The following is a 25296-nucleotide window of genomic DNA, read 5'->3' as shown; positions in this document are numbered from 1 at the left end:
AGCTCTGTCCCATTTCACGGTCTCGTTATCAGAAAAAGCCATTTCATGCGGGGGCAGCCCCCGTTGTATTGGGGTAGGGGGCAAATGATGTCCTACAAGTGCTCTGGGGATGTCAGCTCTAGGAAAGGTGGAACAGGGCTGCAGCAGGAGGCCCTACAACTCCAAGCCCTCCTTTTAGCATTCCTAGCCTTGTGCTGGCTATCTAGGGAAAACCGTACCCTTAAATCCTTGAAAAATACCCCATTAGCTCTCCCCTGCTCTGAAAAGCCCTGCCATTCAGCTTATTGGGGATTAATAACTGCCTCCTAATTAATCTCTGGTTTTATTGAGTCAAACTTCAAATACAAAATGAATTGATTAGCTGTTAACTTCTGCTGGAAGGATTTTCTAGCCGCAGCACTCGCCACACTGGGGCATGCCCCTCGCTCTGCACGCTCGTTTCCGATCAGAGGCTGCACGGATTTATTTTTTTCCCAAACGACACGTTTATTTTTTTTTTTCCCTAAAGAAAAAGCTTCTTAAAATTTAAACCCTCGGCCAAAAAAAAAAAAAAATGCAGAGAAAGCTACCAGGCTCTGCTTATGCAAGCGCAGCCGCGAGCGGGCTGTCGCGTGGTGCTCGGGAGCGGGGAGGAGGTTGGAGACCCCCCAGCAACGGGGGCACGAGGAGGGCTGGGGCAGCTGCTCCAGCTGCCCCCGAGGGAGGCTTTTGCCTTAAAAAGAGACCAAAGCGGCTGGATGCGTGCGTGACTTGGGGATGAGTCGCAACCCCGAAGATGATAAACTAAGATAAAGGCTCGAGGATTTACATTAAGATGCATTCTCCATGACTCACAGCCCGAATTCCTACCTGACGTAAATATTTAGGCGAGCTCTCCTTGCTGGGGGCTGCTGGGTCAGTGTGGGAGGGCTGGCAGCCTCCTGTGCAGCGTGGGTTTGTGACCGGGGGGCACAGCGGGGTCTTTGGGATGCTGAGGGAGGCAGCAGCACTCCTGTCCCCACGGGGCTCCAGTGGGATGAGCCGGCAGAGGAGGTTTAGCAGGGCTGGGTATAGAGGATGCCACTGGTGATTTTTTTTTTTTCCCAAAAAGTCAGAAGGAAATTGCCTCACATTATTTTTAAGCGCTCTATTTTGCGGGCCGGTTGTCCTTAATCTTGGATTTTGCTGTAATTTTCTTCCTTTTGGTTCGCTATTGAATTGCGACAATGGCGATTTATGGCCACTTAGCTCTCAGGGATGTGTCACGCGTGGTCTTAATTAGAAGTGGATTAAGAGCAGCGGGGAGCAGGCAGTCACGGAGCACTTCAGCTCCCCGTGCAGCATCAGCTCAGCAGATTTGGGAGAGGGAAGCCAGGGATTTATTTTAAGTGGGGAAAATGGTAACTGCACAGCAAAGCACGAGCATGTTGCAGCCAGCACGAGGGTCCTGAGGGATGTGCAAGTCCCAAAGGGCAGCAGTGGGGGGGTGATGCAGTCCTGGGGTCCCAGGGAACAGAGCTGGGAGCTCGGCACTTCCCATCCGGAGCTTCTCTCTGCCCCGTCTCGATGCGTGTGCACACGCGTGTCAGGCTCCGGGAGAAAAGAGTGGAGAAAGCACACATCAAAAATAATACTAATAAAACCTAAAAATAGGGAAGGGGGAGATAGGTAGGATGGAGCTGGATCAGTGCGAGCGGAGATTTGTGGGTAGTGTAAAGCTGTCAGGGTGATTTAGGGCTGGCTGGTTAAACTGTTTTATGTTCCCAGACAGTAAGTCGTAAGCAATATAAAAATTTTCTATGAAGAGATGATCTCCCCTCGTCACGCTGGATGTCATCTTTCCCAGGGTGATCTCTCCTTCCTCTAACAGGCTGTATCGCAGCGTGTTTATGCAGGGAAAAAAAAAACAGATTCTGGTGAACTGAAGAAATCGTGACAGCCGAGCCCCCGAGGGGCTTCTGTGTCCTCGCGGTGGGGACCTGGCCCCGGTCACTGCATTTCGGCTGGCACGGGCTGCAAGGTCGGGCACTGGTGCTGCAGTCTGGGGTTGCTCAGAGGATGCTCCAAATTTTGCTAAGGACTGATCATTTTAGAGCACCTTCCTTGAGGTTTATGCTCAGTGCTTAAGGATCAATCGTTTTGGAGCTGTTCTCAACTTGATCATTGCTGATCGGTGCCGTGGTGATGGTGACCACCGTTGGCTCCATTGCTTGGAGCACGAGGATGTCTTAATTAAAGCTGACAGCCCCCCGTGATAATTGTGGTGCCCGTGCATGGCTAGGATGGCTGTTGGATTGACTGTGCTCAGCTCTGAGCATCAGCACGCAAGAACTGCACAGTGCGTGCCCTATGAGCCTTGCACTGACCTCATCCCAGTGCCTCGGATGCAATTAGTGTTAGAGCAAGACTTCTGCTTAATTGGGCTTCCTAATTTGCACCTGCAATTAGGAAGACTTTCCTTGGAAGGAAACCTACAAAGAATAGTTCTGTTTCCTTCATTGCTGCCGTGTCACCAGGAGCAGCATCTTGAGGTCCTGGGATGTGGTTGAAGACCTGAAAAAAGGGGTTTTAGGAAGGATGTGCTTGTTTAACACCACTCAGGGCTGTGGAAAGTCTGAGGTTTTTCTCCTCTGTTCCCAACCCCGGGCTCTCTGCAGGAGCCGTCCCAGTGGTCATCCTGCAGTGGGGTTGGGGGCTCCCTCCCACCCTCCTAAATCAAAGGGAAAATATGACACAGTCTCTGAAATGCTCAAAAGGTGCAATTTCCATCTCTTCTCCCAGTAATTAAATGGCTTTAGGTGATCCGTTTCTCCACCTATTTGCAGCCCTGTTTTGGATGCCTTTGTCATCAGGCAGCTCCCTTTGAAAGGGGTGATTAATGGTGATGGGGACCAAATCCTGCAGCTCTGAGCAAGGCATCTCCTGTTTTCAAGTCATTGCTTGTCCCCTGGGGCTCCGTGCGGGCATCCAGCCCTGTCCCCTGTGAGGGTGACAATGGACTGAGCCCCTATTTAATGTCACCAGACCTGGGACGTGGTGCTTCTGCTTCCCGTGGTGACCGTTCCCCATGGTGACACCTGGGCAGCTCCTGTGGCTATTACAGGATGAGAATTTTGAGAATACTTAACTTCAAGCTGCCTTTTTTTTTTTTTCTGGGGGTGGATCAGTGCTAAAACGAAGGGCAAACAATGCTTTAATGCCTTGCTCTGCTACAAAAAAAGGCCCTTAATTGAGTGTTTCCATCACTGAGATTTCTCCCAGGAGCTGGAATTAATGAAAGGGCAATATTGTTCTCCGCTCCCGAAACAGCGAGATTAAAGCAAGAGGAAAGAAAAGCCTAGGTGTTTGTTGGGAGCCCAGATAACATGATGAGACCAGACCTTGCCTCCACAAGGAAAATTGGGGTTAACCTTTGGCATTGTGGCAAAGCCCCCGGTGCCCTGCGCTGCCCCTCGCCTTCTCCTTGCACGTGAATGGCATCGCTTGGCTCCCTGCTCCACCTTGCTCTTCTCACCCAAGTAAACACAGAAATCTCCAGGAAGAATTCATTAAAATGAAATTAGTTCATTAAAGGATCAAGGGAAGTTGTTTCAAAAATAAATAAATAAACCCGTGCACCTTTGGCCAGCAGCAAACCCCATCCCCTTTGTGTGAGAACCCCCCCAGGGGGAAGGCAGCCCTTAAAATCTGTTATCTTAATCCCGAGCGGGGGGCCAGGAGCACGGAAGGTCAGCGCCTGCCTTCCTGCCCTTGCCAGCATCAACCCCAGGCGCTTGTTCCACGCCTGAGCCGTTCTGCTTATGGCGGGGCTCAAATTTCAGAGCAGGAAGAAAACCGATACACGTCCTCCAGGTGTATCAGTCCTGATCCTATCTGGCGTCTTTCACCCCCAAATTATACCCTAAATCCTTGGAGAACAAAGCCAGCCAGAAAGGCTCAAGGAAGCCCCGTCAGTCCCGGGGGGAAGCTTCCTGCTGGTTTTTATCCCTCTGTCTCCTTTCTCATTTATTTACGTGCTTTTTGCCAAATCCGGGCGCTATTTTCCAGGCTGTTTTTGGAGGCTAAAAATTGGTGAGAGGCCATCCCGGCTGTGTCTTGGCTGGGGAGAATTTTAACGCTGGCCTCAGTAGGTTTCAGAGTGGTCTCTCCCTTCTGGTTCTTGGTGCCCATCCTCGCAAGGAGCCCAGTGAAATCGGTGACATGGGGACACCTGTGCCCAAACTGGGCCAGACTGGTTAATGGGTGGGATGCATACTGGTGGTAGTGAGCAGCAGGAGTGCGGGTGTGTGTGTGGTGCTGGCTGTGGCTGCAGTGGAGGTGCTGGGAGGAGAAGTGGAAGAGCAGCTCTTTAATTTCACTTTTTTTAATTCTTTTTTTTTCCTGTTTCCTGAGCCCCCTCCTTCTCCCTCTGTGTCGCTGCTTGCCTGGGCTTCGGGCGCAGCTTGAGCAGACTTGCTGGAGCAAGCCAGGCACTGCAGAGCTGCTGGGGGTTGTTTGGGGATCCTCCTTTTGGGATTCACCTCCCCTGGGATGAGCCCTGCTGGGGAGGGAGCGGCGGCCGTGCCGGGGCAGGCTGCGACGTGCAGCCCCTCGCTTCCCCCCCCCATCTGCGCCGGCCCCTTCTGCCCCCCAGCTCCTCTGCTCTCCCCATTCCTGGAAGCTCTGCAGAGGGTTGCTGCAGCCCCCGTGGCTTTGCAAAGAAACATCTGCTTCTGTCACCGCTTCCTTCTCCTAATGCTCTGCCATTAGGGCCCTGAATTTCGTTAACAACCCGTGTCAGAAAATGGTACCCGCGGGGTGCGCGCAGCACCTGGCGCGTTTGATGCCCAACGGCGTTGACTTTTTATTTAGCATCCTGCACTCATCGCAGAGCCTGTTGTTCCAGGCCCTCGGGCAGCCCCGTCCCAAAGAGGATGTTTTGGGAAGAAGCGGCCCCAGGCTTTGCTCCCTTGGGTGCCATCACTGGGTGAAGCAAGTCAGGGACCTGGTGGGAGGATTCGTGCAGCATCCACGAGCAAATATAGCAAGTTATGCCCCGGCTGGACCCACGGCTGCGGTGCGGGGGGAATTCCAGCCATCAGCTGCAGCTGGGCAGGGGAGGGCAGGAGGCGTTAATAGCGGTGGTCTGTAATCAGTACCTGCAATTAGCATCTTCTCCAGCTGGCCACAAAGGCCCGGCCAGAAAACGCCGCACCCGTCCCACGCTGCGCTCTCTCTCTCCCGCCCCTTCATTTCACGCTTGCTTGGCTGTGGCAATGCCAGCCGATGTGGCAGGAAAATCAAATGTGGCGCCAGCCAGGGCAGGAAAATCATTTATTGGTGAAACTGGGCAAAATGCCTGATGCTGGAGGAGCCAGGCCCTGCAGGAGCAGGGGGGAAATGCCCTAAATTTGCCTGGGGTCATTGGGTGCCAGCCCCGTCCTCGCGGTCTTTACACCTCCGCGTTCCCCTCTGCTTAATGCTCGCTCGCGGTAACGCCAAACTGCTGCTGACATTAAGCAAATTAATATCAGGTTTAAATAGCCTGCTGGGAGCTGGCAACAGGCCGGCCGGACCCAGCTGTCAATTCCAGATTAGCGAGTGCCCGGCTAAACTTACTGCTAACGACCCTGAAAGCAATACCCTGCGCCCAGCACGGCCGCACGCTGCCACGGGGCACCAAAATGTGCGAATCTACCCCAAAAGTGCCCTGTCTGGCTGCAGCTCCTCCAGGTTTTGGTGGTTTGCTGTTTGTCTCGGTTCTCTTTCTGCTCGTACCTGAAGGAGACAGTCTTCTGCCCTCTCCTTTGAATTGTCTGCTTGAGGAAAGTATTTAAATCCTCCCTGTTCTTCCTTTCCTTTCATCCCCAGCCTGCACGGGGGTTGACAAGATTGTTTTTTCTTTTTTCTTTCTTTTTTTTTTTTTTTTTTTCACCTCATTTCACGAGCAGGTTCCTAATCAGTTCTCCCTTTAAAAGGCGCTGTGCAATCAGGTCGTGAAACTCTCCTACGGAGGCTGGGAGCTCAGCCTGAAAAGCAAAAAGCGTGGAGATGCCGGGGATGCTCGGTTCCCCCCGGCTTTGCAATGCAAACGAGGGGGAGGACGGCAAATCTCGGGGGGTCGCACAGAACCCCCCGGCACAGGAGGCTGGGGAAGCCCCTGCCCCTCTCCCAGCAGCCAGAGCCGGCGTCCCCCGGGTGCTTGTCCCTTCCCGTCATCCCTGATGCCTTGACACCCACGCGGAGTTGGTTTTAATTTCCCTTTTAAGGGGGAATTGTGTTTAATGAGGAGTTTGGCGGCCAGGGGCAGCTCCAAGTGCCGCGCCAGGGATGCTGTGCTGGGGAGGGGGGGATCCTGCAGAGCTGGGTGGGTGGACTGGGAGGGGGGGGCTTGGTTTTAATAGAAAAAGGAACGAGCTGGGGGTGTGGGGTGAGCCCTTGCACCTCCTTCCCGAGTCCTGAACCCCCTTGGGGCTGCTTTGGGGCAAAACTGTGTGGAAATCAGCCAAGGACTTGCTGTGGGGGATGCGTGCAGGATGAGGTTGGCTTCCCAAGAGAATGAGATCCTGGGGTTTAGGGAGCTCTGCTCATCCCACCATCCACGCTTGCCCCTCGCGGGGGGGATTTTGGGGAGGTATCCCCTGGAGCTCCCTAACCAGGGGCTGCCGCAGCCATCAATCCCCTCCCCATTCAACCCCAGCAGGTCCCAGCCCAGCGGCACAGACCCGGCACAGCCGCATCCCGGCCCCTTCCCCAAATTACCCTCCCTAATTGGGGGGAAATCCTCGGCACTTGGAGGGGGCAGATCCTTGGGGGCGTGCAGCTGAAGCCGGTTGCCGGCTCCTTCCTCTCTGCTCCAAGTTTCTTTGCTTTGGCAGCCCTGGAGTTTACTCTGCGCCAGCCTCGGAAAAGAAAAGAGCACTTGTGCTTTGCTCCAGGGAAGGGGAGGAGGAGGAGGAGCGGGGAGAAGGGGGCACCGCAGCGAGGTTCCTCCGACCTCCCTCCCACCCGATTTTCATGCTAATCCCCCTCCCTGGGCCGGGACCTCAGCTGGGAGAGGCTGAGGCTGGGCAGGACGCGTGGGAGAGCGGCTCGCACCTCTGCGGGGCGCGGAGCAGCGGAGCGCAGCGCTTCCATTTGGGGTCCCGGCGGCTCCATCCAGGCGCGGCGGCGCTCGGCTGCGGGCGAGCCATGCAGCCCTAAGTCAACGCCAAAGGAAGGAGGGAGATACCAGCAGCGTGGAGGAGACGCGGCCGGATCCAAAATGCTGCTAGGTGGGTGAAACGCCACTTTCCTTCCTTCGCGTGCGCCCGGCCGCTGGCATCCCGCTCGGTCCCCATCGCTTCGCGCTCCTCTTTACTGGGTAGATACTGGAGAGCCGGCTGCGGGGTCGCTGCTCGTTTCGGTACGGAGGGCAGGGTTTAGAGGTGAAGCTTCTTTGCGTGTGTTCTGCGGAGCCCTCGGCACAGCAAGGTCTGGGTTTTAGCCGGGTTTGCGGTGGCACCGGGTGTCCAGCCCGTGGATGCAGGGCAAGGTCTGGGGGGGGTTCGTCCTGGGCACGTCTCCGGCTGCACGGATGGGATTCAGGTGTTCGTGCCAGCAGCCAGCTTTTGCTGAGTTACTTGAGCAAATTGAGATCGATCAATGCATGAATCGTTCCTTTATTATTATTATTTTTTATTTAAATCTTCCTGATTTCTGGGTAGCTCTGCTAAGGTTATGGAGAGGGGGGGCGTCTCTTTTTCCCTTTTGCAGTTTTGGCTGTAGGCTTAACTCTCAGTAGTGAAAAATTGACGTGGATTATTTGCTGCTGGGAAAGAGCTACAGAAATATGTGGAATTTAAGGAGCCTGGGCTCAGGAATGGGTGGCTGGTAAGAGGCTCAGCATCGAGCACAAATATTGGTTCACCTGTAGGGGTTTTTCCATGCCCTGTCCTGCACCCTTCGGGGTTTTGCAGTGCTCAATTGCCTGCATTAGATTTTCCTTTTTTTGAAGCAAATCAGATCCCTATTGTTCCCGATTTCCATCCTGCCTGAAAAGCCATTTAAAAGCTGTTCTTTTTCTTTGAATCGACTCAGCCCTGTATCGTACACCCACAAGCCAGTCCCTCCCCTGCCCAAGCACACATGCAGCCTTGTTTCTTCAGCTCCCAGCCTGCTAATCCTAATTACTTATGGGATTCAAGCAGAGTTTGATTCACTGCATCTTATTGATTTTTCCCAGGGCTGCAAAAAAAAAGAGGAAGAAGCGGATTGTGGGCTGACACGGCTTTATTTTGTCCTTGCTCTGTGTCTGGGGGTCAGCTCTGACTCCTGGGCATCCTCCGGCTCCTTTCTGCCTGCTGCACCCGCACCGTGAGCGTTTGATGCTTTTCATGTGAAATGAGACTGGGTGGGGAGAAGGGGGCAGGCAGCGCCTTTGAAGGAGAAGCAGTTAAAAAAGCTCGCAAGGCTCTGTGGTGTTTGTGGCTTTCGTTTTTTTTTTTTCTTTTTTTCTTTTTTTTTTTTTTTTTTTTTTGGCAGGCTCAGGCTCATTGAGTTGAGCTGCGGCAGCGAGCGAAGTGTAACGCTTGCTCTCGCACCCATTTCACGCACAGCTTCACGGCTGGGAATTCGGGGGCTTTTATTGTCATCAGCCTGAACTTTCTGCGCCGCTGCTGGAGCAAGGACGGGGCTTTGCAGGAGCCTCCAGCAGAGCCGTGCGTCTCCCTGCTGCCCGTGCCAACAGGCTTTGTGCCGTGCAGGGTGGCTGCTGCTGTTCCCATGTGCATGCGTGTGCACATACGTGTGCGTGTGCACGCATCCATGCACACACATGCCTGCAATACTTTATCCCAGCACCGTGCTTGGTGCTGTCTGGGGTTTTCTGAGAGCAGCAAGTCCGGGGCAATCAGGGATGTTATTGAACTGGCACATCTGACAGGGCTTGACCGATGTGCTGTCATTTTTTTAACTACGGCCTTGCTCATCAGCTGTCTTGCGTGGATCACTTTGATTTTTCTAATGGCTTGAAGCATGGTCCTTCCACCGTGAAGTGTCTTTCCCTGTGTTCCTGGAACACGTAACAGCAGTTCGTGGGATATCTATCTAGAACGCTGCTCAGGCAAAGCAGGTTTAACAACAACAAAAAGTGAAGCTTGCTGTCTCAAATATGTAGGAAATGTTGTAAAGCCCCTAAAGCTTTAATTTTAATCTTTGAAATGCAGCAGACACACAGATGTGTTTGTGTGTGCATGCACCGATATATGCACAGACCGTGCCCACTGCTGTAGCAGAATACTTTATTTAATATTATTTTTCCTCGGAATGCTTTCTTCCTCCTTAGCCCCTGAATAATTTTCCAGGTTCCCTCAAATGGCAGAGCAAGGAGAAGGGATCAGCCCAGCCTCGCTGCCCTGTGCTGAGCTGGGATTTTGCTGCTCGGGTTAGGACCGTGCCTTGTGAAGTGTGTGCGTGTGGCAAGGGTGAGGGCTTCTCACCCCCTCATGTTTCAAACACCTCCTCAAGGAAACAGTGAAGGCCTCACAATGCCCTGAATTTCAATGTTTTGACTGAAGAAAAGTTATTTTCTTAAGACGTTGCAGCTCCGCAGCACGTTTGTAAAGCTGTAACCGGTCAGGCTGTAAGCGCCCTCTCTGCCTAAGGTGACTGCTAACATTTGAAATTATAAATGCCACGTTATTGTTTTATGCTCTGTTATAGTGCACAAACAGAGTTTTAAATCAGGATTTTGCACTCCTGCTTTTCCCACTCCCTGTTTTCGTTTGCACTTGTCAAATTCCTGCGGTTCTCCCAGCTCTGGGAGCTGCTGCCCAGCCTTGGTGAGCTCAGGACCACCGCAGGGACAAAGCCCCCTTATGATAAGGAGCAGAGTGGTCCAAAGGAGTTGGGGGGCTCTTGGCTCTCTAGGAGGTTTTGTCTTGCTTTGAAAATTAGGCACTGCGAGTAGCTTGCTGGGAATTTGCCCAGGTTGGAGGTAGAGGGTTAGCACTGGGAAGGGCTCGGGTGAGGTGCTGGGAAATGCTGGGACCCCGGGGAGTGGTGGTGCCCGTGGGGGGATGCTGCTGGGGTGGATGATAAAACCCTGGCCAGGGGGTGTCCCTGCTCTGTACCCCCAGGTTTCAGGACTCACTCCTGTGCTGCAAGGTAAAACTGGGACTGTGGTGTTGCTTCGAGTCGCGGTGGGTGAATGGTGACTTCTTTGCTTCCTGCTCCCTCTGGAAATCATCTTCCTACCCGTGTGTGCGTGGGCACGGTGCTGGCAGGCATCACGGGACAGCAACAGCAGCTGCTCGCTTGCCTTGTACCTCGAACGGCTCCGGTTCAGTGCCTGGGTTATCAGAGCTGGGGTACGTTGGGGTCTCCATCACCGCCGGGCTCAGGAAGGGATCGGGGTGCGCTTCTGGCACAACAAGGAGCGCATTGTGCTCTGTCCTGCCCTGCTGCTCCAGGGCCTCTCCGGCAGACGGTGGAACTTTGCTTTTCCAAAGGTTGTTTTGGGTGAATTTTCCTGTAAATGCAGCAGTTGCTCTTGTTCCCGGGGGCTTGCTCTCAGAAATGTCTCTGGGAAAACATCTGTTCCCTGCTCCCAGCCGTTACCGACATCCCGGGGAGGCACTGGGGAGCCTGAGCTGGAATTCCTCCGGCAGCCTCCCCTCCGCAATATTTTTAGACCGAGCAGTCATCTCATCCCAACCTCCAGTCTGATATGGGCCAGAAATATCACCAAGCTGAGGGCAGAAATCACTTTTGATTTAAAACCATTCTTAATTATACTTCACCTTGCTTGAGCAACGGATCGCTGACAAGTATTGTGAGCAGATGCCAACTTTTTTTTTTTTTTTGAAGTTTCTGTGCAAATGATGCTCCCAGCAGCCTGCTGACAAGCCCTTTGCCAGCACCGGCACTTTGATGGCCCATTCCAGCACCCGCTGATGTCCTTAAGCTTGTAATTACTGCAGGGGCTGGGTATTTAACAGATTTTTTTTTTTCCTTCTGCGGAGCGGGATGTTCGAACAAGTAGGCTGGCTGTTCCCACTCTTCTCCGAAGTGATTATATTAGCACGGTCCGGGTAGGAGTGGCGGAAATTACAATGAAATACTAGCGGTAGGAAATAAAAATCTAATTAAAAAATAATGACAGATGTGCGTCTGCTTCCAAACATTGAATATGACCGGGCTTGCCCCAGGGCAGACTTAGTGGAGAGTTCCGTACTTCTGCAGCTGTCAGCGCAAACGTGACAGGCTCTGTTCTCGGGGCTGCTCTAAACCCCCAAAATAAGCAGAAAGCAGCAGGGGGGAGGCAGAGGGCTCTGACCTTTATAAAATTGGGAGGGGGGAAGGGTATAAATGGGCTATTTTTCTGTCCTGGCTCCGGGCTGTGCCACCTGCTTGCAGGTGACCCTGCGCACGTCCCTTGTCCCCCGCAAGCCCTTGTTCCTTCCCCTTCCTGCTGCTGTCCCTCTCCTTTAGTGCCAAGGGAAGGGCTGGTCCTGCTCGCAGAGTGCCAGGGATGCAGCGTGGCCGGGTTCACCTGCCCCCAGGTGCTTCGTTAAAAGGAATCATTAACGATCCCTGCCATGGAGGAAATGCCACACGATGAAAAATGTGCCTTCGCTCTGAGGCAATTCAAAAGGCCGGTAGAGAAGGGAGCCCCGTAATTTGTTCCAAATTGGTTATTTTGCTGAAAACGGTGAGAAAGCATCAATTTGGAGTCTTCTCTCCCTTTTCATTTCTGTCAGCTGCTCCCCGGCTGTAATGAATTGGGCTCGGCTGTAATTTTTATGATTTAAATGATGCTCAGGATAAAGGCTGAGCTAAGCTGGGGCTCCAGGTTTCCACTCGAGCTCCCTTTTGGAAATACCCAGAGCCCCAGAAGAGGAAGGCGATGATGAAGAGGGGAGTACTTCAGGGAGCCGGGCTCAGATGAGAGGGCTTTTATTTTTTTTGCTCATTTATAGCTATTTTATCGTGTCATTGTGCAGTGTTCCTGCTGTGGATCCTGTGGCTGAGGTACCCTTGAGGACCCGGTGTGTTGATGGGGGCAGTGGGATTGCTGCAGCCCCGGGCTGGGGTCACCAGCGGGGGACAGATAAATTCTGTCCCCCCCCTGCCAGCCCAGACAAACCGCCCTGTCTGTGCCGGGGCATTCACAGGGATGTCATCAGAGTTTCTCTCGAGGCTGATTCCCTGCCAGATCGCGTCACGCAGGCAAAAGGATGTGACAAGGGGACGCAGGCGAGAGGCAGCGTGTCCCGCATGGTGGCTGCGAGGGCAGGGGACCTGGGTCCCTGTGGTGGCAGCTCCGGAGGCTTCTTGCTCCTTTCCAGCACCCTGTGCTCTCCGTGGCCCCGCAGCCCCCCCAGGCCCCTCTGCAAGGACCCGAGCGAGTCCAGGCCAGAGCTCGGGTGCCCAAAGAGGTGCTGGAAGGGCCCCAGCAGAGGATGAGCAAAGCCCAGGATGTCTGGGTGACACAGGGAGCTGGCACACAGCAGGGAGGAATATTGGGGTGCCCTGAGCTGGGGTGCTCGCTCCTCCTGTGACCCTCCAACCTTATTGCAGCGGTGCTGCAAGAGCGTGGACCCTACAGAAGGAGGCAGCCCTGCCTGGCCAGGCAGCAAACCCGGGGCTTGCAGGCGTATTCCCCATCTGTCTGAGCTGACACGGCGTTGAGTGCAGTCTCCCTCGCAGAGGGATGGCTCTCTCCTACACCAGACCGAGGCTTCTCAGCAGCTTTCCTTCCTCCTCCGTGCACAGCGGAGATTAAATTGAACTGTCACCACCTTCGGGTGCCGAGGGATGCTGCTGCGGTGCCGCCGGTGCTGCGCTCGTCGCGTCCTCTGCGTGCTCACACTGCTCCCAGCCTCCAGCTTCATCCCGGTGCCATCCCACTGGGGATGGGGATCTGGGATCAGGGACCTGTGGGGCAGCGTGCTGCTTCCCTCCCTGAAGCCCCTTGGGTCTGGGAGTTGCAGGATTTGGGAGCGGAGATGTGGGGCTGGGCACCGGAGGGCTGGATGGGCTTGGGAACCCCAAGGGGATGGAGCTCGCCTTTGTTAGAGGCTTTGGGAGCACGAGCAGCTCCTTCCCTGCTCCAAAAGCATGAGTCATTGCCGGGAGATGAGGTTAAAAATCTTAATGCAGAGAAGAAAAACAAAATCTCACAAATAGGTTTGGACTCGGGGGGTTTTATATCTTTTGGGGGTAATATGGTTGGCTTTCCTGTCTCTTCTGCTCAGCTCCTTATAGATGAAAAAGTGAAATCTATGGGGAAAAAGCAGCCCCAGGATGTGGGGATTGGGGCTGGCCCCAGTCTTCCCCCCCCCCCTCCCTGGGCAGCAGCTCGGTTTTGGTTTCGCCTTTGAAGGCACGGGGCACGAGTGGAAACTGGCTCACGAGGCAGCGGGCGCCCGTCGTGCCATGCTGATGATAAATGCGCTCGTGCACACAGGTCACCTGCCCACCGAGCTCTCCAGGCATGTCACGGCGGAGAAAAATAGCGATGATTAAATCAAATCAAGGCTTCTGCTGCTGCGCGGGGGTAAATGGAGATGTTGTGATTGACTCCTGACCCCCCCGATACCTCTTCGCAAAGCTAAAGGGCAAAATAATTACTGTCCTCTGTGGGTGGCACGTGCCCTGGGCAGGCAGCTCTGGTCCCTTCCATTGTCCCAGCTGATGGTTATCATGCAGGTTGTGGGGTCCCCAAGACCTGGGGGGGGACAGGAGCTGCTCAGCCCCCCCCATACAGATGCTGCTGTGTACCAGATGCTTGTACCATCAGCTTGGGGGGGGGCAAAATCCAGCAAAAACATCCCGGGTGTCTGGAGAAAAGCATCCCAGGCACGGCTGTTCTACCGTCATCCTCATCAGTGCCTGAATCCCGGGGGATGTTTTTGGGGCTGTTTGCCCCCCCCACACCCCAGACCTGCCATTTTTCCTGGCTGTGCTGAGAACCGGGCTGGGGGCCCCCGCTGCGAGGAGGCCGAGCGCTGCCGTGTGGTTGTCTGCCCCGCAGCGTTTCGCTGCCCTGCCTGTTCCACCTTGCCTCTCGTCTCCAGCTGGTTTTGTTTCCCTGCTGCCGATTTATTTATTTATTTTCACGTGGCTGCCTTGAGCTCGAGACAGTCAGAAGCAGCCAGGGTTGGTTTTGGTGCTGATCGGGCATCAGGCTTGGTGCTGGTCTTCCTCCTCCTCATCCTCATCCTCGTCCTTTTGGTCCAGGTTCTGGTGGCTCCCCCATGGATGCGAAGGGCAGGAGCAGCCTGCGGGGTCAGACCCAGTTGCTCCCCCTGGAAATAGGGTGGAAAAGCAGGGACAGCCCAGCTGACTTCTGTACTTTTGTCCCCAGAAGCTGCAAAGGAGAGGACGCAGCAGCCTGAAAAATTGATTAAAAACCTTAAGTCCTCTTTTCTCAGTTGCATTAGCACGAGGATAAATAGTGCATATTTTCAGCCCCGGAAACCCGGTCTCTGGTTTCACCCAGCTCCTGTAAGCATTAACCCTGAGCCAAGGTGGCCGGGCAGGAATGTCCCGAGAGCAGAAAGGAGCCTCTTGCCCCAGGACATGTCGAGAAGCCTGAAGAGAGAGGAATTTACTCCGGGGCTGCCCGCCATCCCCTCCCCGGTGTGCGGAGCCAGGTACAAAGCAGGTCCTAATCCAGGCACATACCGTGGGGCCGCGGTGCTTATCGGGGTCTGGCTGCACCAGCAGCAGGTAGGCAGGGCTGAGAGCATCCTCTGAGGGCACCGAGCACCGTGGACCACGGGCAGGGGGGTTCCCTTGGTGGCTCCTGCAGGACGTGGGTGCTCTTTGGGGTTTTAATGGCCTCGGGAGTCTTGTTAGGAGGACAGCAAGGGTGGCAGAAAATCCTATTTGTTTTGGAAGTTGAGAGGCTCAAAATTGCACCCGCATTTAATGCTGGAAGATTTTTGGTGCAAACAGAGCCCCGTGCTTCTCGGGTGTCACTGGGGTGGAGGTGCCAACCCGAATCCCACAGCTCCAGGCCACCAGCAGGTAACGGGGTCTCGGCAGCAGCTCGGGGTGACCCCAGTGTAATGGTAGTAAATGGACTCATCCCAAAATTTTACTCAATGCTTGTGGCAGGGCTGGAGGGCTGCTTTGCCAGCAGCTGCCTGCTGAAGCAGCGCTCATATCCTGGAGGTGCCCAGACCCGGGTCGGCATCCAGCTGCGTGCGCCCAGCTTGGGGACATCCCAGGGGGTGCCACAAACCCGATACCCCATATACCCACCACCATCCCCCCCCCATCCACCCTACAGCAAAGCACCCCCCTGGGGATCACCACCAGCACATCCCCAGTCCTCCCCCACCACCTCAGGGACCCCAGCCCATCTGGTCGGCCACCGTGGCCACCGTCCCCCGTGGCCGAAGCGCGGCCACCGCCACGAGGCCTTCCCCGTTGCCGGCTGCCGCTAGTGGCCACTGCCGCCGTTGGCTGCCGGGAGCATCGGTGGAGCCAGACAGTCCTCGCAGCAAGATGGCTGCTCCCATGCTGCCGTGAGCGCGGGCGGCAGCCGCAGGGCTTTGTTCCCGGGGCCGCGGCAGCACCCGCGGGGCGCCCGCCCCATGCGTTGAGCGGGGAGCCCCGCCGGGGCAAGGGGGGGGGGGGTGTATGCGTGTGTGTGTGGTGCTTCGCCCTGCATCCGGGGGATTGTTTTATTTTTTTTTTTTTGTCTTTGCATTGTTTTTCTTTTTTTTTTTTTAATTAGTATTTTTTTTTCCTATATAAAAACCAAAATCTTGGGAAGTTTGCAAGCCCCCTGGCCCCAAAGCTCATGGCAGCGGTTCCATGGTACGTATGTGTAGAGGGAGGGTGGGCGTGCGGGGCCGGGGGAGCTGGGGGAGTTGCATGCGGCTCTGCTCGCACTTGGCAAAGCTCTGCCTGGAGCCGGGCGGGCGGTTTCAGTGACACGGCCAGGGCTGAGGGACCTGGGGCGTGCGTGTCCCAGCAGGGGCTCCTTGTCTTGCAAATAAATCCTGCCCAAACTTCCTTACAGACAGTGCTCCTGCCCAGAACTGTGTGCTCCTGGGGGGAGCAGCACATGCAGGAGCTGGGGTGCAATCTTAACACCCCTGCTTCCCAGCTGAATTCAGCCCCCTCCAGCACGCTACCTGCTCCTGAGGACTCACTGTGCTAAAATCTCCCCCCAGGCAGAGGAGCCAGCCCAGCTGCACGGTGGCTGCCCCGGGATGCACAGGACACGGCTGCATCGCCAGCAGCCCCTGCACTGTCCCCTGCTCTGCCCAAGCAAGGCTGCACGGGCCCTGTGCACCCCCAGAGCCATCACTGATGTGCGTGTATATATATATATATATTTTTATTATTATTTTTTTTTTTCTGTCCAAGGGATGAGTTTTTTGCTGGGTTGAGTGTCTGGGTGCAGTGTGTAGATGTGGTTGGTCACGGCAAGGGGACAGTCTGGGGACCGTGCGCTGTCCCTGCTGCAGCCAGGGCACCCAGCTCGGTGCCCACCCAGCCCAGGGGCTCGAGGCAGGTGGGCACCGAGCCCACGAGCCAAGTTTTGGAGCCTGCACAAGGCACGGGGCGGGGGGGGGGAAGGCACCAGGGCGCTCCCCACCCAGACAGAGCTTGCGTTCCCCGGGGAGCGTCCGACAGGCGCTGGCAACCGCAGAGGAAACATTTAGCAAGACGGGTCTTGGCTCCGGCTCTCACAAAAGCCCTTGCAGTTTCCTAATTAACGGACTGCAGAGCAGATGCACTTAGTGGCTGTTGGTGAGGCTTTTCCACCGGCCTGAGGAGGACGAGGCTGAAACTTCGCACGCGATCGCCCGGTGCTGGGGATCGCCCCCCGAGCGCTCCCGGCTGCACCGCGCCGCAGAGGCGTGCGGTGAGGAGGGAGGCTTGGGTTTGGGGAGCCAAGCAAGCAGTTATATTCAATAGGCTTAATGAGGAAAGGGAACTGCATGCCTGTTGCAAGCCCAGACAGCTTTGCATTCCCTGTGTCAGGAGGAAGCTTGCCCCTTCCTCAACCTCTCCATGAAGGGCGTTTTGCAGCCCCCGGGGGGTGGCAGGGTGCAGGGGGCAAGGGTCTGAGGGCAGTGGTGCGGTGCCAGCGATGCTTTGGGGTGGCTGTGAGCCCTGGATACCCTGGGGGGGTAAGAGCTGGGTGGGTGGGAAGGGGCTTGGGGTGTGCTGGGGGCCAAAGCATTGCTCCAGCACCAAATCCTGAGGCTTTCCATGATGGCTGTGGGAATGGCTCCCGTCCTTGGGGGTTTTGTTCTTTAGAAAAAACCCAAATCCCTCGTGGCTTTCTCAGTGAGTTACACTGAGTATTTCCTGGCTTGCACTCACGACCTGCTGCTGAAGGTGCGTTTTCTTTCCTTTTCCCCTGTGCTCCAGTTTTCTCCCCTTCCCTGCTCTGCACTGGGTTCCTCCTCCTCCCTTTATCGAGGCTCAGTTTGATTTTTCAGTCCTGTTCCTGGAGGAATACAAGGATTGGACTGAGTGGGGCTTAAGTACGGGTAGGGAGTTAAGTGGCTGCTTAAACACTTGAGCTAACTGGTTTAAAGACGTGCTTAGGTGCTTGGTAGCCTCCTGTAGATGCTGGGGAGTCCTGGCTCTTCCTCCACTGTTGGGGATAATCCAGGAGTTGCTCACTGGCTGTCCCCAGCTCCAGGTGGCCGCAGGTCCTGGCTGCCAGCCCCCCCCCACCCTTGGGGACAAGCCAGGCTGGTGGCACTGGCTGTGCAAGGAGCACTGGCTGTACCTGACCCCAAAGCTTGTGCAGGTTTGGTGGTTTCCTGAAACAAAGGCCAGTAAGGAAGGGATGAAAACGTGCACGTGCAGGTCCTGGGCATGTGTTTGAGTTGCTCCTTGGCCTCGAAGCCATCTGGGTTCAGCTCAAAATCCACCCAGGACAAGGCTCCCTGCAAGCCTGGGTGATGCTGCCTGCCTGAGGAGGTGAACAAGGTGCTTTGGTCCTTCCTGGTGGTTTGGGGAATGGAGTGTTTTCTCCTCGGGGGGGGCAAACACTCTGATTTGTGATGTTTTGTTGAAAGCCAGCGTTGAAGTTTCCATATCCTCCGAACGTTGGCTGCAGCATGAAGGTCAGCTCTGGTTGGGAGAGCATTCAGATGGCCCCGTGGTCAGGTGAAGGACCATGCTGGTCCCACCACGGGCACCCAGAGCTGCTGGGGACACCAAAAGAGGCGCTCAGGGTCCTGCCCTCCGAGCACCCCCACCACCGTCGTGTCACCGCAGCTCCTCGATAGCAGGCAAGAAAAAAAAAAAAAAGCAAAGACCGAGGATTGCAAGGGCCCTAATCCCTTTCCCCTTGTGTCTCTTTCATCTCCAGTCGAACCAGGAAAGTGGTAATAGACCTTCCTTACTAAATTAAATGTAGAGGCTGCTCCTCCAAGGCACGTTTCAGTTCAACCGTAGTGTTTGATTTCCCAGCCACAGCAATATGGTGCCTCCAGGGAAAAAGCCAGCTGGGGAAACTTCCAATTCCAATAAAAAGTGTAAGCGCTATTTCAATGAGCACTGGAAGGAAGAATTTACCTGGCTGGAGTTTGACTATGAGCGGAAACTCATGTTTTGCATAGAGTGTCGGCAGGCGCTGGTGAAGAACAAGCACGGTAAAGCGGAGAACGCCTTTACCGTGGGCACGGACAACTTCCAGCGCCATGCCCTGCTGCGGCACGTCACCTCCGGCGCCCACCGCCAGGCGCTGGCGGTGAACCGGGAGCAGCTGGCTTTCGAGGCCCGCGTCCACGGCCACCCGGAGCTGCGCTCGGTCCTCAAGGTGGAGGTGAACCCGGCCAAGGTGGCCATCCTCACCACCGTCTACTGGATGGCCAAGGAGGAGATCCCGGAGGAGAAGTGCTCCTCTCTGCTGGACTTGCAGAAGTTCAACCTGTGCCAGGCGCTGCTCGCCTCCGAGCACAGCGAGTACTACCACCCCAGCAGCATCAGGGAGATGCAGGTGTGTACGGTGTGGGCTGGGGGTCTCTCTGCCCGTGGTGTTTGGTGGCTGTTTTGGGGCCGGACCGTGCTGTGAAGCTCCCGTGGCACGTAGCAAAGAGGTTTTGGTGCTCATGCTGGGAGCTCTGCGCTTTGCAGCACCCCTGAGCTTGTGTTGCATCGAGCATCGCTGGCGTTTCTTCAGCTGCTGCATGTGTGAACAGGAGCCTTGGGCACATGCTCCCGTCCCATGGGCTAAGGCTGGAGGCAAGCGTGTGCTCTGCCTCACCAGGGCTAAAAAAAAAAAAAATGCATTTTTGCAGCAGGGACTGCAGGAAGCAAGGAAAGGCAAGATCAGAGCCAGCTCCTTGGCTGCTCTGTTCCCACCTGGATGGATGCTGGAGCCGGGTGATTATCCAGCTTTCCCATATTTTCAGTAGAGACTGATGGCAAGTGCTTCCAGGTTAAAAAATAATAAACGCGGCACCTTGTTGGTGTCATTCCCTGATGTGACAATTCAGGAGGACGGAGGGGCTAGAGAAAGCAATGGGCTCCATCGAGGGAGCAGGGGGCTCTGAGCCATGTGTGTGCCTCCAGAGCACATAGGGACCGGGAGCAGCCGCTCCTGCTGCCGGAGCGCGATGCCCATCGCTGCAGGTCGATGCTGCAGGCTCGAAGGATGAAAGCTCAGGACTTCAATTAGCACGCCAGCACAGTGGGCTTTTCCTCTTTTGCCCTAAACTGAGTGATCAGAAAGATCGAGTAGCCAGAGAGTTTAGAGAGGACACACGTATTTTTTTGAATTTTACAAATGCTTCATGCCTGTTAAAATCAAATTAATTTTTTAGTGACGCTTGGCGGTTTGCCAGGCATTTTAGATATATAAAGAACCCTATTTCACTGTGGATAGGCTAAATCCACTAATTAGATTTCTCAGCCTGGATTGCTACTTACAGCGTTTGCGCTTGCAGAGAAAGTTTTCCCTTCGAACCAGTGGCATTTCCATGAAATGGATAAAACGGAGCGAAGAAGGGAGAGATGCCCCAAAGTTTTATTGCTGCTTTGCTTGCAAAGCACTGAAGTGATGGAGTCACAGCTGAAGAAGCAGGGGTTAGGTGTCTTAATGAGCTCCTGGCACCATCAGGGTCCCGGGAGCCCCGAGGAAGTGGGGAGGGAGGAGGATGCAGGGAGCTGGCTGCCTTCAGCCCACAGGGCTGCTGACCTTAACTCGCTGCTTGGGATGCGGCCAGAGGAAGCAGGAGGCAGCATATTAGAAAAGAGAAAGCAATTTCCAGCAGGGAGTTGACTTGTATATACAACTCACACAGCATTATAAGGCCAAAATTGCTTTTGAGGTCTGCGGACACGACCATAACATAACCTGCTCTTGCAGCGTGATTCAGCGCTCGTGGCCACTTTAAGTGCTATTGCTGTGCACTTGGATGGAACGGAGCGAAAAGCGAGCGCCAGCAAGTTGTGAGCTGAGTGGTGAGACAGGGCAGCATTGCATGGCTTTAAATAAGGTTTGCAGAGATGCTTTCCATGGCTCTCTCCATGAGAAAGCTGGATTTGGCACTCCCATGCCAAATAGCCGTGACAGATGGACTTGCTCCATGTTTTAAGCTAAAATTTAGGGAAATATTTTTACCCAGGAATGGGTGCTAAAACATTCCAATTTCAAGCATGTGTCTGAAGTTGTAGTTCAGATGTGCCAACGTCTCATTGACTTTCTCTAGCTCCTAAAAACCTGAGGGACCAAAAGCAGGATTTGCCAACATCTGAACTCCGGGTATGAGAGCAATTTGTAGGCACTTGCATTTAAGAGCCCCAGCTGTTACACCTAAATCAGCGAGCAGCTTAAAACATGAGCAAAAGTGGCTTTGAATCCTCTGGGCAATGCTCTGCTTTGAAGGCAGGTGGCCAGTGGGAGCCAAGCATGTGCTTAAGGGCTTCTCAGATTTGGGACCTCGCGCCGCTTTTGGGGAGATCTGAGCGTGGGTGCCTTGCAGCTTGTCTTGCTAGGGGTGCTGCACATCTCCCCTTGTGCTTTTAAAGTTCATTTGTATTTCTCTTTCCCTCCCCGCCTGCCCTGCGCGTCCTTAACTGGCTCAGGCAGCGATCGCCAAGGTCCTGCACAACGAGGACAGGCACAGGATAAAAGCCTCGCCGTTTGTCGGGCTGGTGGTGGACGAGACGGTGGACGTCCTGGAGCACCGCAACCTCGCCATGTTCACCACCACCGTCTCCCCCTGCAACGGGCAGACCTCCACCACCTTCCTGGGGAGCTTCGAGCTGCCCGCCGGGGAGGCCTCCACGGTGGCGGGCAAGGTGGGCGAGGTGATGCGCTCCTTCGGCATCCCCACCATGAAGATCACCTGGCTCAGCGCCGACAGCGCCTCGCTGGTGGCCGAGCGGCTGAGCGGGGTGGGGACGGCGCTGAGCTCCCTCTGCCCGCTGCTCACCGAGATGCACTGCCTGTCCCACGGGAGCTCCCTGCTGCCCACCCAGAGCATCCTCAGCATTGAATACCTCCAGAAGTACGAGACCACCGTGGACGCCGTCTACAGGCTCTACTCCAGCTTCAGGGGAGAAAGCAACAGCCTGCAGGAGCTGCGGAGCGTCCTGGACCTCTGCGAGATAGACCTTGGGAGCCCCAAGGCCATCCACTGGACTTCTATTTTCCCGGCTGTGGAAGCCATCGATTCCTCGTGGCCCACGCTGGTGCTGCTGCTGGAGAGCGAGGCAGAGCGGTCACCGGTGGCCCTTGGCCTCTGCGAAGAGCTCAAGAAGTTCCAGTTCGTGGCCTTCACCAAGATCCTCCTGGACGTCCTCCCCATCTTCCAGAAACTCAGCCGCTTTTTCCAGATCGAGGACTTTGACCTCTCCATCCTGAAGCCCATCGTCTCCGCCACGGCCACCACCCTGCAGGCCCAGAAGAGCGCCAGCGGCCAGAACCTCCAGGAGTTCCTCAACGAGATGAACGAGCACCCGCGGGATGACCGGGAGGGCGAGAGACGTCTCTACTACAAGGGCGTGGAGCTGGCCAACTGCTCCAAGGTGCACCTGAAGCACTTTGAGCACCTGAAGGAGACCTACCTGGAGAGCGTGCGGGGCAATCTGCTGGACAGGTTCCCCAGCAGCGTCCTGGAGGCCGTCAGCTCCTTCTCGGCCATCTTCAACCCCAAGTGCTACCCCCAGTCTTTGGAGGACATCGGCAGCTACGGGGTCAGCGAGCTGAATTTCCTCCTGCAGGCCTACTCCCGGGTGGTGGTGAGCGAGAGGGCCCTGAGCGATTTCCCCCTCTTCAAGCGGATCGTCTTCAGCCTCAGCCAGCTGTCCTTCAAGGACCTCTGCGTCAAACTGGTTTACAGCAACTCCGAGATGCACGAGCTCTTCCCGGACTTCGCCGTCCTCGCGGCCATCGCCTTGGCCTTGCCGTTGGGCTCGGTCCTGGCCGAGAAGATCAGCCGGGGCCGGGAGCTGCTGAAGCGCGGCCGGTCGCGCTGCGTGAAGGACGAGGGGCTGTCCGACCTCATGAAGATCGCCATCGACGGGCCGGCCGTCAACGAGTTTGACTTTGCGTTGGCCATCGAGTACTACGAGAGCATGCGGGAGTCCGGCTTCATCGTGGCGCAGGTGAAGTGAGGGGTGGCTGGTGAAGACAGAGCCCTGCGGGCAGGAGCCAGGTCCTACGGCAGCCCCAAGCATCTCCTCTGTGCTGTCCTCCCCATCACCAGTCGTCATGATGATGATGGTTGGCTCCACGCCGGGAAGAAGGGAATGGGATGCTCCACAAAGCCACGCCAGCCCCACTGCTGCCCTTCATCCCCCAAAGCAGACGTCAGAATTGGCCAGAATTTCAACTCCTTGGGGGAGTTCCCCTTGGGTGTCACTACAGATGAAATTCCACCTTGCGATGAGGTCTTTCCAGGGTGTTGTTTTTGATTTTTTTTTTTAGGCAAGATGAAAGCAAATCTTCTCCTGAGCTCAAATGTAACATTGCCTTTGCACAATACCCGGCAGCTTTTACTTAATACTCTGCAAAAATATCTGGTTTTTGTTATTTTGGAGCCTCGAGAATGAATGCAGCAAGGGCAGCGTATCTCTCTAGCTCTGTGGCAAACCCAGAAATGCCTGGTGGTGTCTTGTTGGTATTCCTTGCACATGGCACAAGGTATTTTTAACAGTGGCATCGAGTCATGATCATTTCAGAAGCAAGTGATTTAAAGAACGGTATTGTAATCACTGGGGAAATAGTAACTTTTAAATGCATCATTGTGTATATATGTGTATGTATATATATATAAATATATATATAAATATATATATATGAAAAAGATCTACCTTAACTTTCCTAGTGTTTAAAGTACAAAGATATCTAAAAGGACTTTTTTTTTTTTTTTGCAATGACAGAATAAATTATAAACAAGGGTCCAAGAAATAATAGTGAATTCCTTGTTTTTTTCAAAATGGCATCACATCCCGAAGCTCCCTTTGCAGTCTGAGCGCTCTGCCACCTTGCAACCAAAGAAAGAGTCTTTTAACATCTATTTCGGGACAGACTTGGGTTCGTTTAGCCTGGTTTCTTTCTTTTAACCCTTCCCTCACCTTGAAGCGAGCAAAGCCTTGGCAAGCCCCACGGGTGGGACGGGCGCCTCTGTCACCCGGCTCAGTGCCCGTGCATGAGCCTTGCACCCGGGTCTGAATGGAGAGCGTGCTGCATGGCGTGCCCTTGGGTGTTAGGTGGGATCATGTTTGTTATTTTTCAACTTGGAGGGATGGCTTCTTTAGTTCTGCAGGGGTGGGATGAAAAGATCCTTCTTACTGATATTAATTTGCAATAAAGTCAAAGCAGCAGCCCAAAGCACCACGTCAGCTTAACGCTCCAGCATGTGGGGAGCGTTGCGTCTTTCTGCTGGATTCAGCTCAGCTCCGCTCCCAGGTAAGTTCACACCATCCCCTGGATGTGCAGTCCGGCAGGATTTGACCCAAATCCCATGATGCTGGTGGTCCAAGTTCAGCCCATGCCTTTGCCTGGGGCTGGCATCTGGTATCGGTGCCAGAGCAGGCAGCACAGAGCATCCCTACACCCAGGAGAAAGGGGGACACTTTTGGGGGGCTCTGTGGGTGCTGAGCAGGGCAGGGAGGTTGCTGCAATCTGCCAAAATCTGTCCTGTGGCTGTGGTGCAGATACGACCCTGGTCTTGCTCCTTCTCCCATCTCCGCAGCCCTTGGCACCACGGAGCGCGCACACGTGCGTTTCCCAGCCAGCCTCCTGGAAATAGCCAGAGCGAATTCAGTCCACGCTTGGCCAGAGACAAAAAGCTTTAAAGCCCTGGGTGAGGAATTTGAGACACCACCAAAATTTGCTGAGAACACCTAACCGAACGAGAGGGAGCCAGGCTTTCCGTGTGAATAAACAGCTCCTGTCTCCATCTGTCTTGTGCAGACTCTGCGCCAGCTGCTCTCTCAAGGCAGCCCTGCGTTTGTTTGCGAGACGGGTCCTTGGCAGCTCCTCGTGATGGTAGGAAAAAACCCGCAGCGGTGTCGCTGCCGCTTGCAAAGGCAGAGCTCGGAGGTTCGTGCAGACGTAGCGCTGGAGCGCCGCAGTTGCTCTCAGCAGCCCGGCGGGGGGTCAGGAGGGAATCGACTGCAGAATTGCGCCCACGCGGTGAACGGGGGCTGAGTGAGGTCGCAGGGGGAGGCTGCGGGGAGCAGTGGGCCCCGTTCCCGCAGGGGCTTGGTTAAAGAAAGGTCTGAAAGGTGTCTTTAAATCCAGGGGGATGCTCTGAGACCTGGCTGACTTGTGGGGTAGGGGATGCGCTGAGCTTCGGAGCAGCCGGGAAGGTGCCTCGCAGAGCATCTGTGGGGTTTTGGGGTGGCTTCGGTTGCTGCTGGCTGAGCCCTGGAGACGAAAAGAGTGTGATGAAGCTGTGGCTCCGTGTGGTGTGTGGTCAGACCCGGGATGCTCTTTTAGGAAGGGCAGCGTGTCCTTGCTGCAGAGCCAGGGGTGGCAATGGGGTGCCCAGCGCTGCAGTGGGTTGGCTGGAGGGATGCCTCTGTGGGCATCCAGGATCCACCAGAACAGCTTCAGCACAGCAGCACGCAGGGTTGGAGATCAGCTCGTGTGTCCTCGGCATCACTAACCCCAAAACCTAACTGGGGAGTGGGGCAAAGCCATTTTGTGGTGTCTGTGCTGGAAACGCAGGGCTCCCTCACTGCCTTCCTTCTATCAGTGCTTTGACAGCGCTCCCTGGAGCCCTCGAGCTCGTTCCTTTTTGGCATCATCGAGAAGGAGCCAGCACAGCAGGGCTTGCTGCGGAGGTGGGGGCTCCTCCACCAAACCCTGGGGGGAGAGGAAAAACCACGACCACCCCATGCCCTGGCAGCAGC

At 55.2% G+C, this 25296-nt stretch overlaps 2 protein-coding genes across 9 annotated transcripts in view; both read left to right on the top strand.

Annotated features, from left to right (window-relative positions):
• Window positions 1-25296, top strand: part of ZNF385C (zinc finger protein 385C) — a 73702-nt gene that overhangs the window by 30706 nt on the left and 17700 nt on the right. The gene's annotated exons all lie outside the window — the stretch shown is intronic.
• On the top strand, window positions 6380-23347 carry C25H17orf113 (chromosome 25 C17orf113 homolog). Of its 5 annotated transcripts, none has more exons than XM_068660476.1 (3): window positions 6380-7232; window positions 18397-18925; window positions 21016-23347. In XM_068660476.1, exons 2-3 carry the CDS (start codon window positions 18407-18409, stop codon window positions 22546-22548), a joined length of 2052 nt encoding a protein of 683 aa, XP_068516577.1. In that variant the 5' UTR covers window positions 6380-7232; window positions 18397-18406; the 3' UTR covers window positions 22549-23347. The 5 variants fall into 5 exon arrangements, with proteins under 5 accessions (XP_068516577.1, XP_068516576.1, XP_068516574.1 ...); XM_068660475.1 differs by having other exon boundaries at window positions 18296-18925; XM_068660473.1 differs by lacking the exon at window positions 6380-7232 and adding an exon at window positions 15428-15771.

Source organism: Anas acuta, chromosome 25 (assembly GCF_963932015.1).
Source record: "Anas acuta chromosome 25, bAnaAcu1.1, whole genome shotgun sequence".
Taxonomy (NCBI): Eukaryota; Metazoa; Chordata; class Aves; order Anseriformes; family Anatidae; genus Anas; species Anas acuta.
This window is presented reverse-complemented; position numbering and strand designations above follow the sequence as displayed.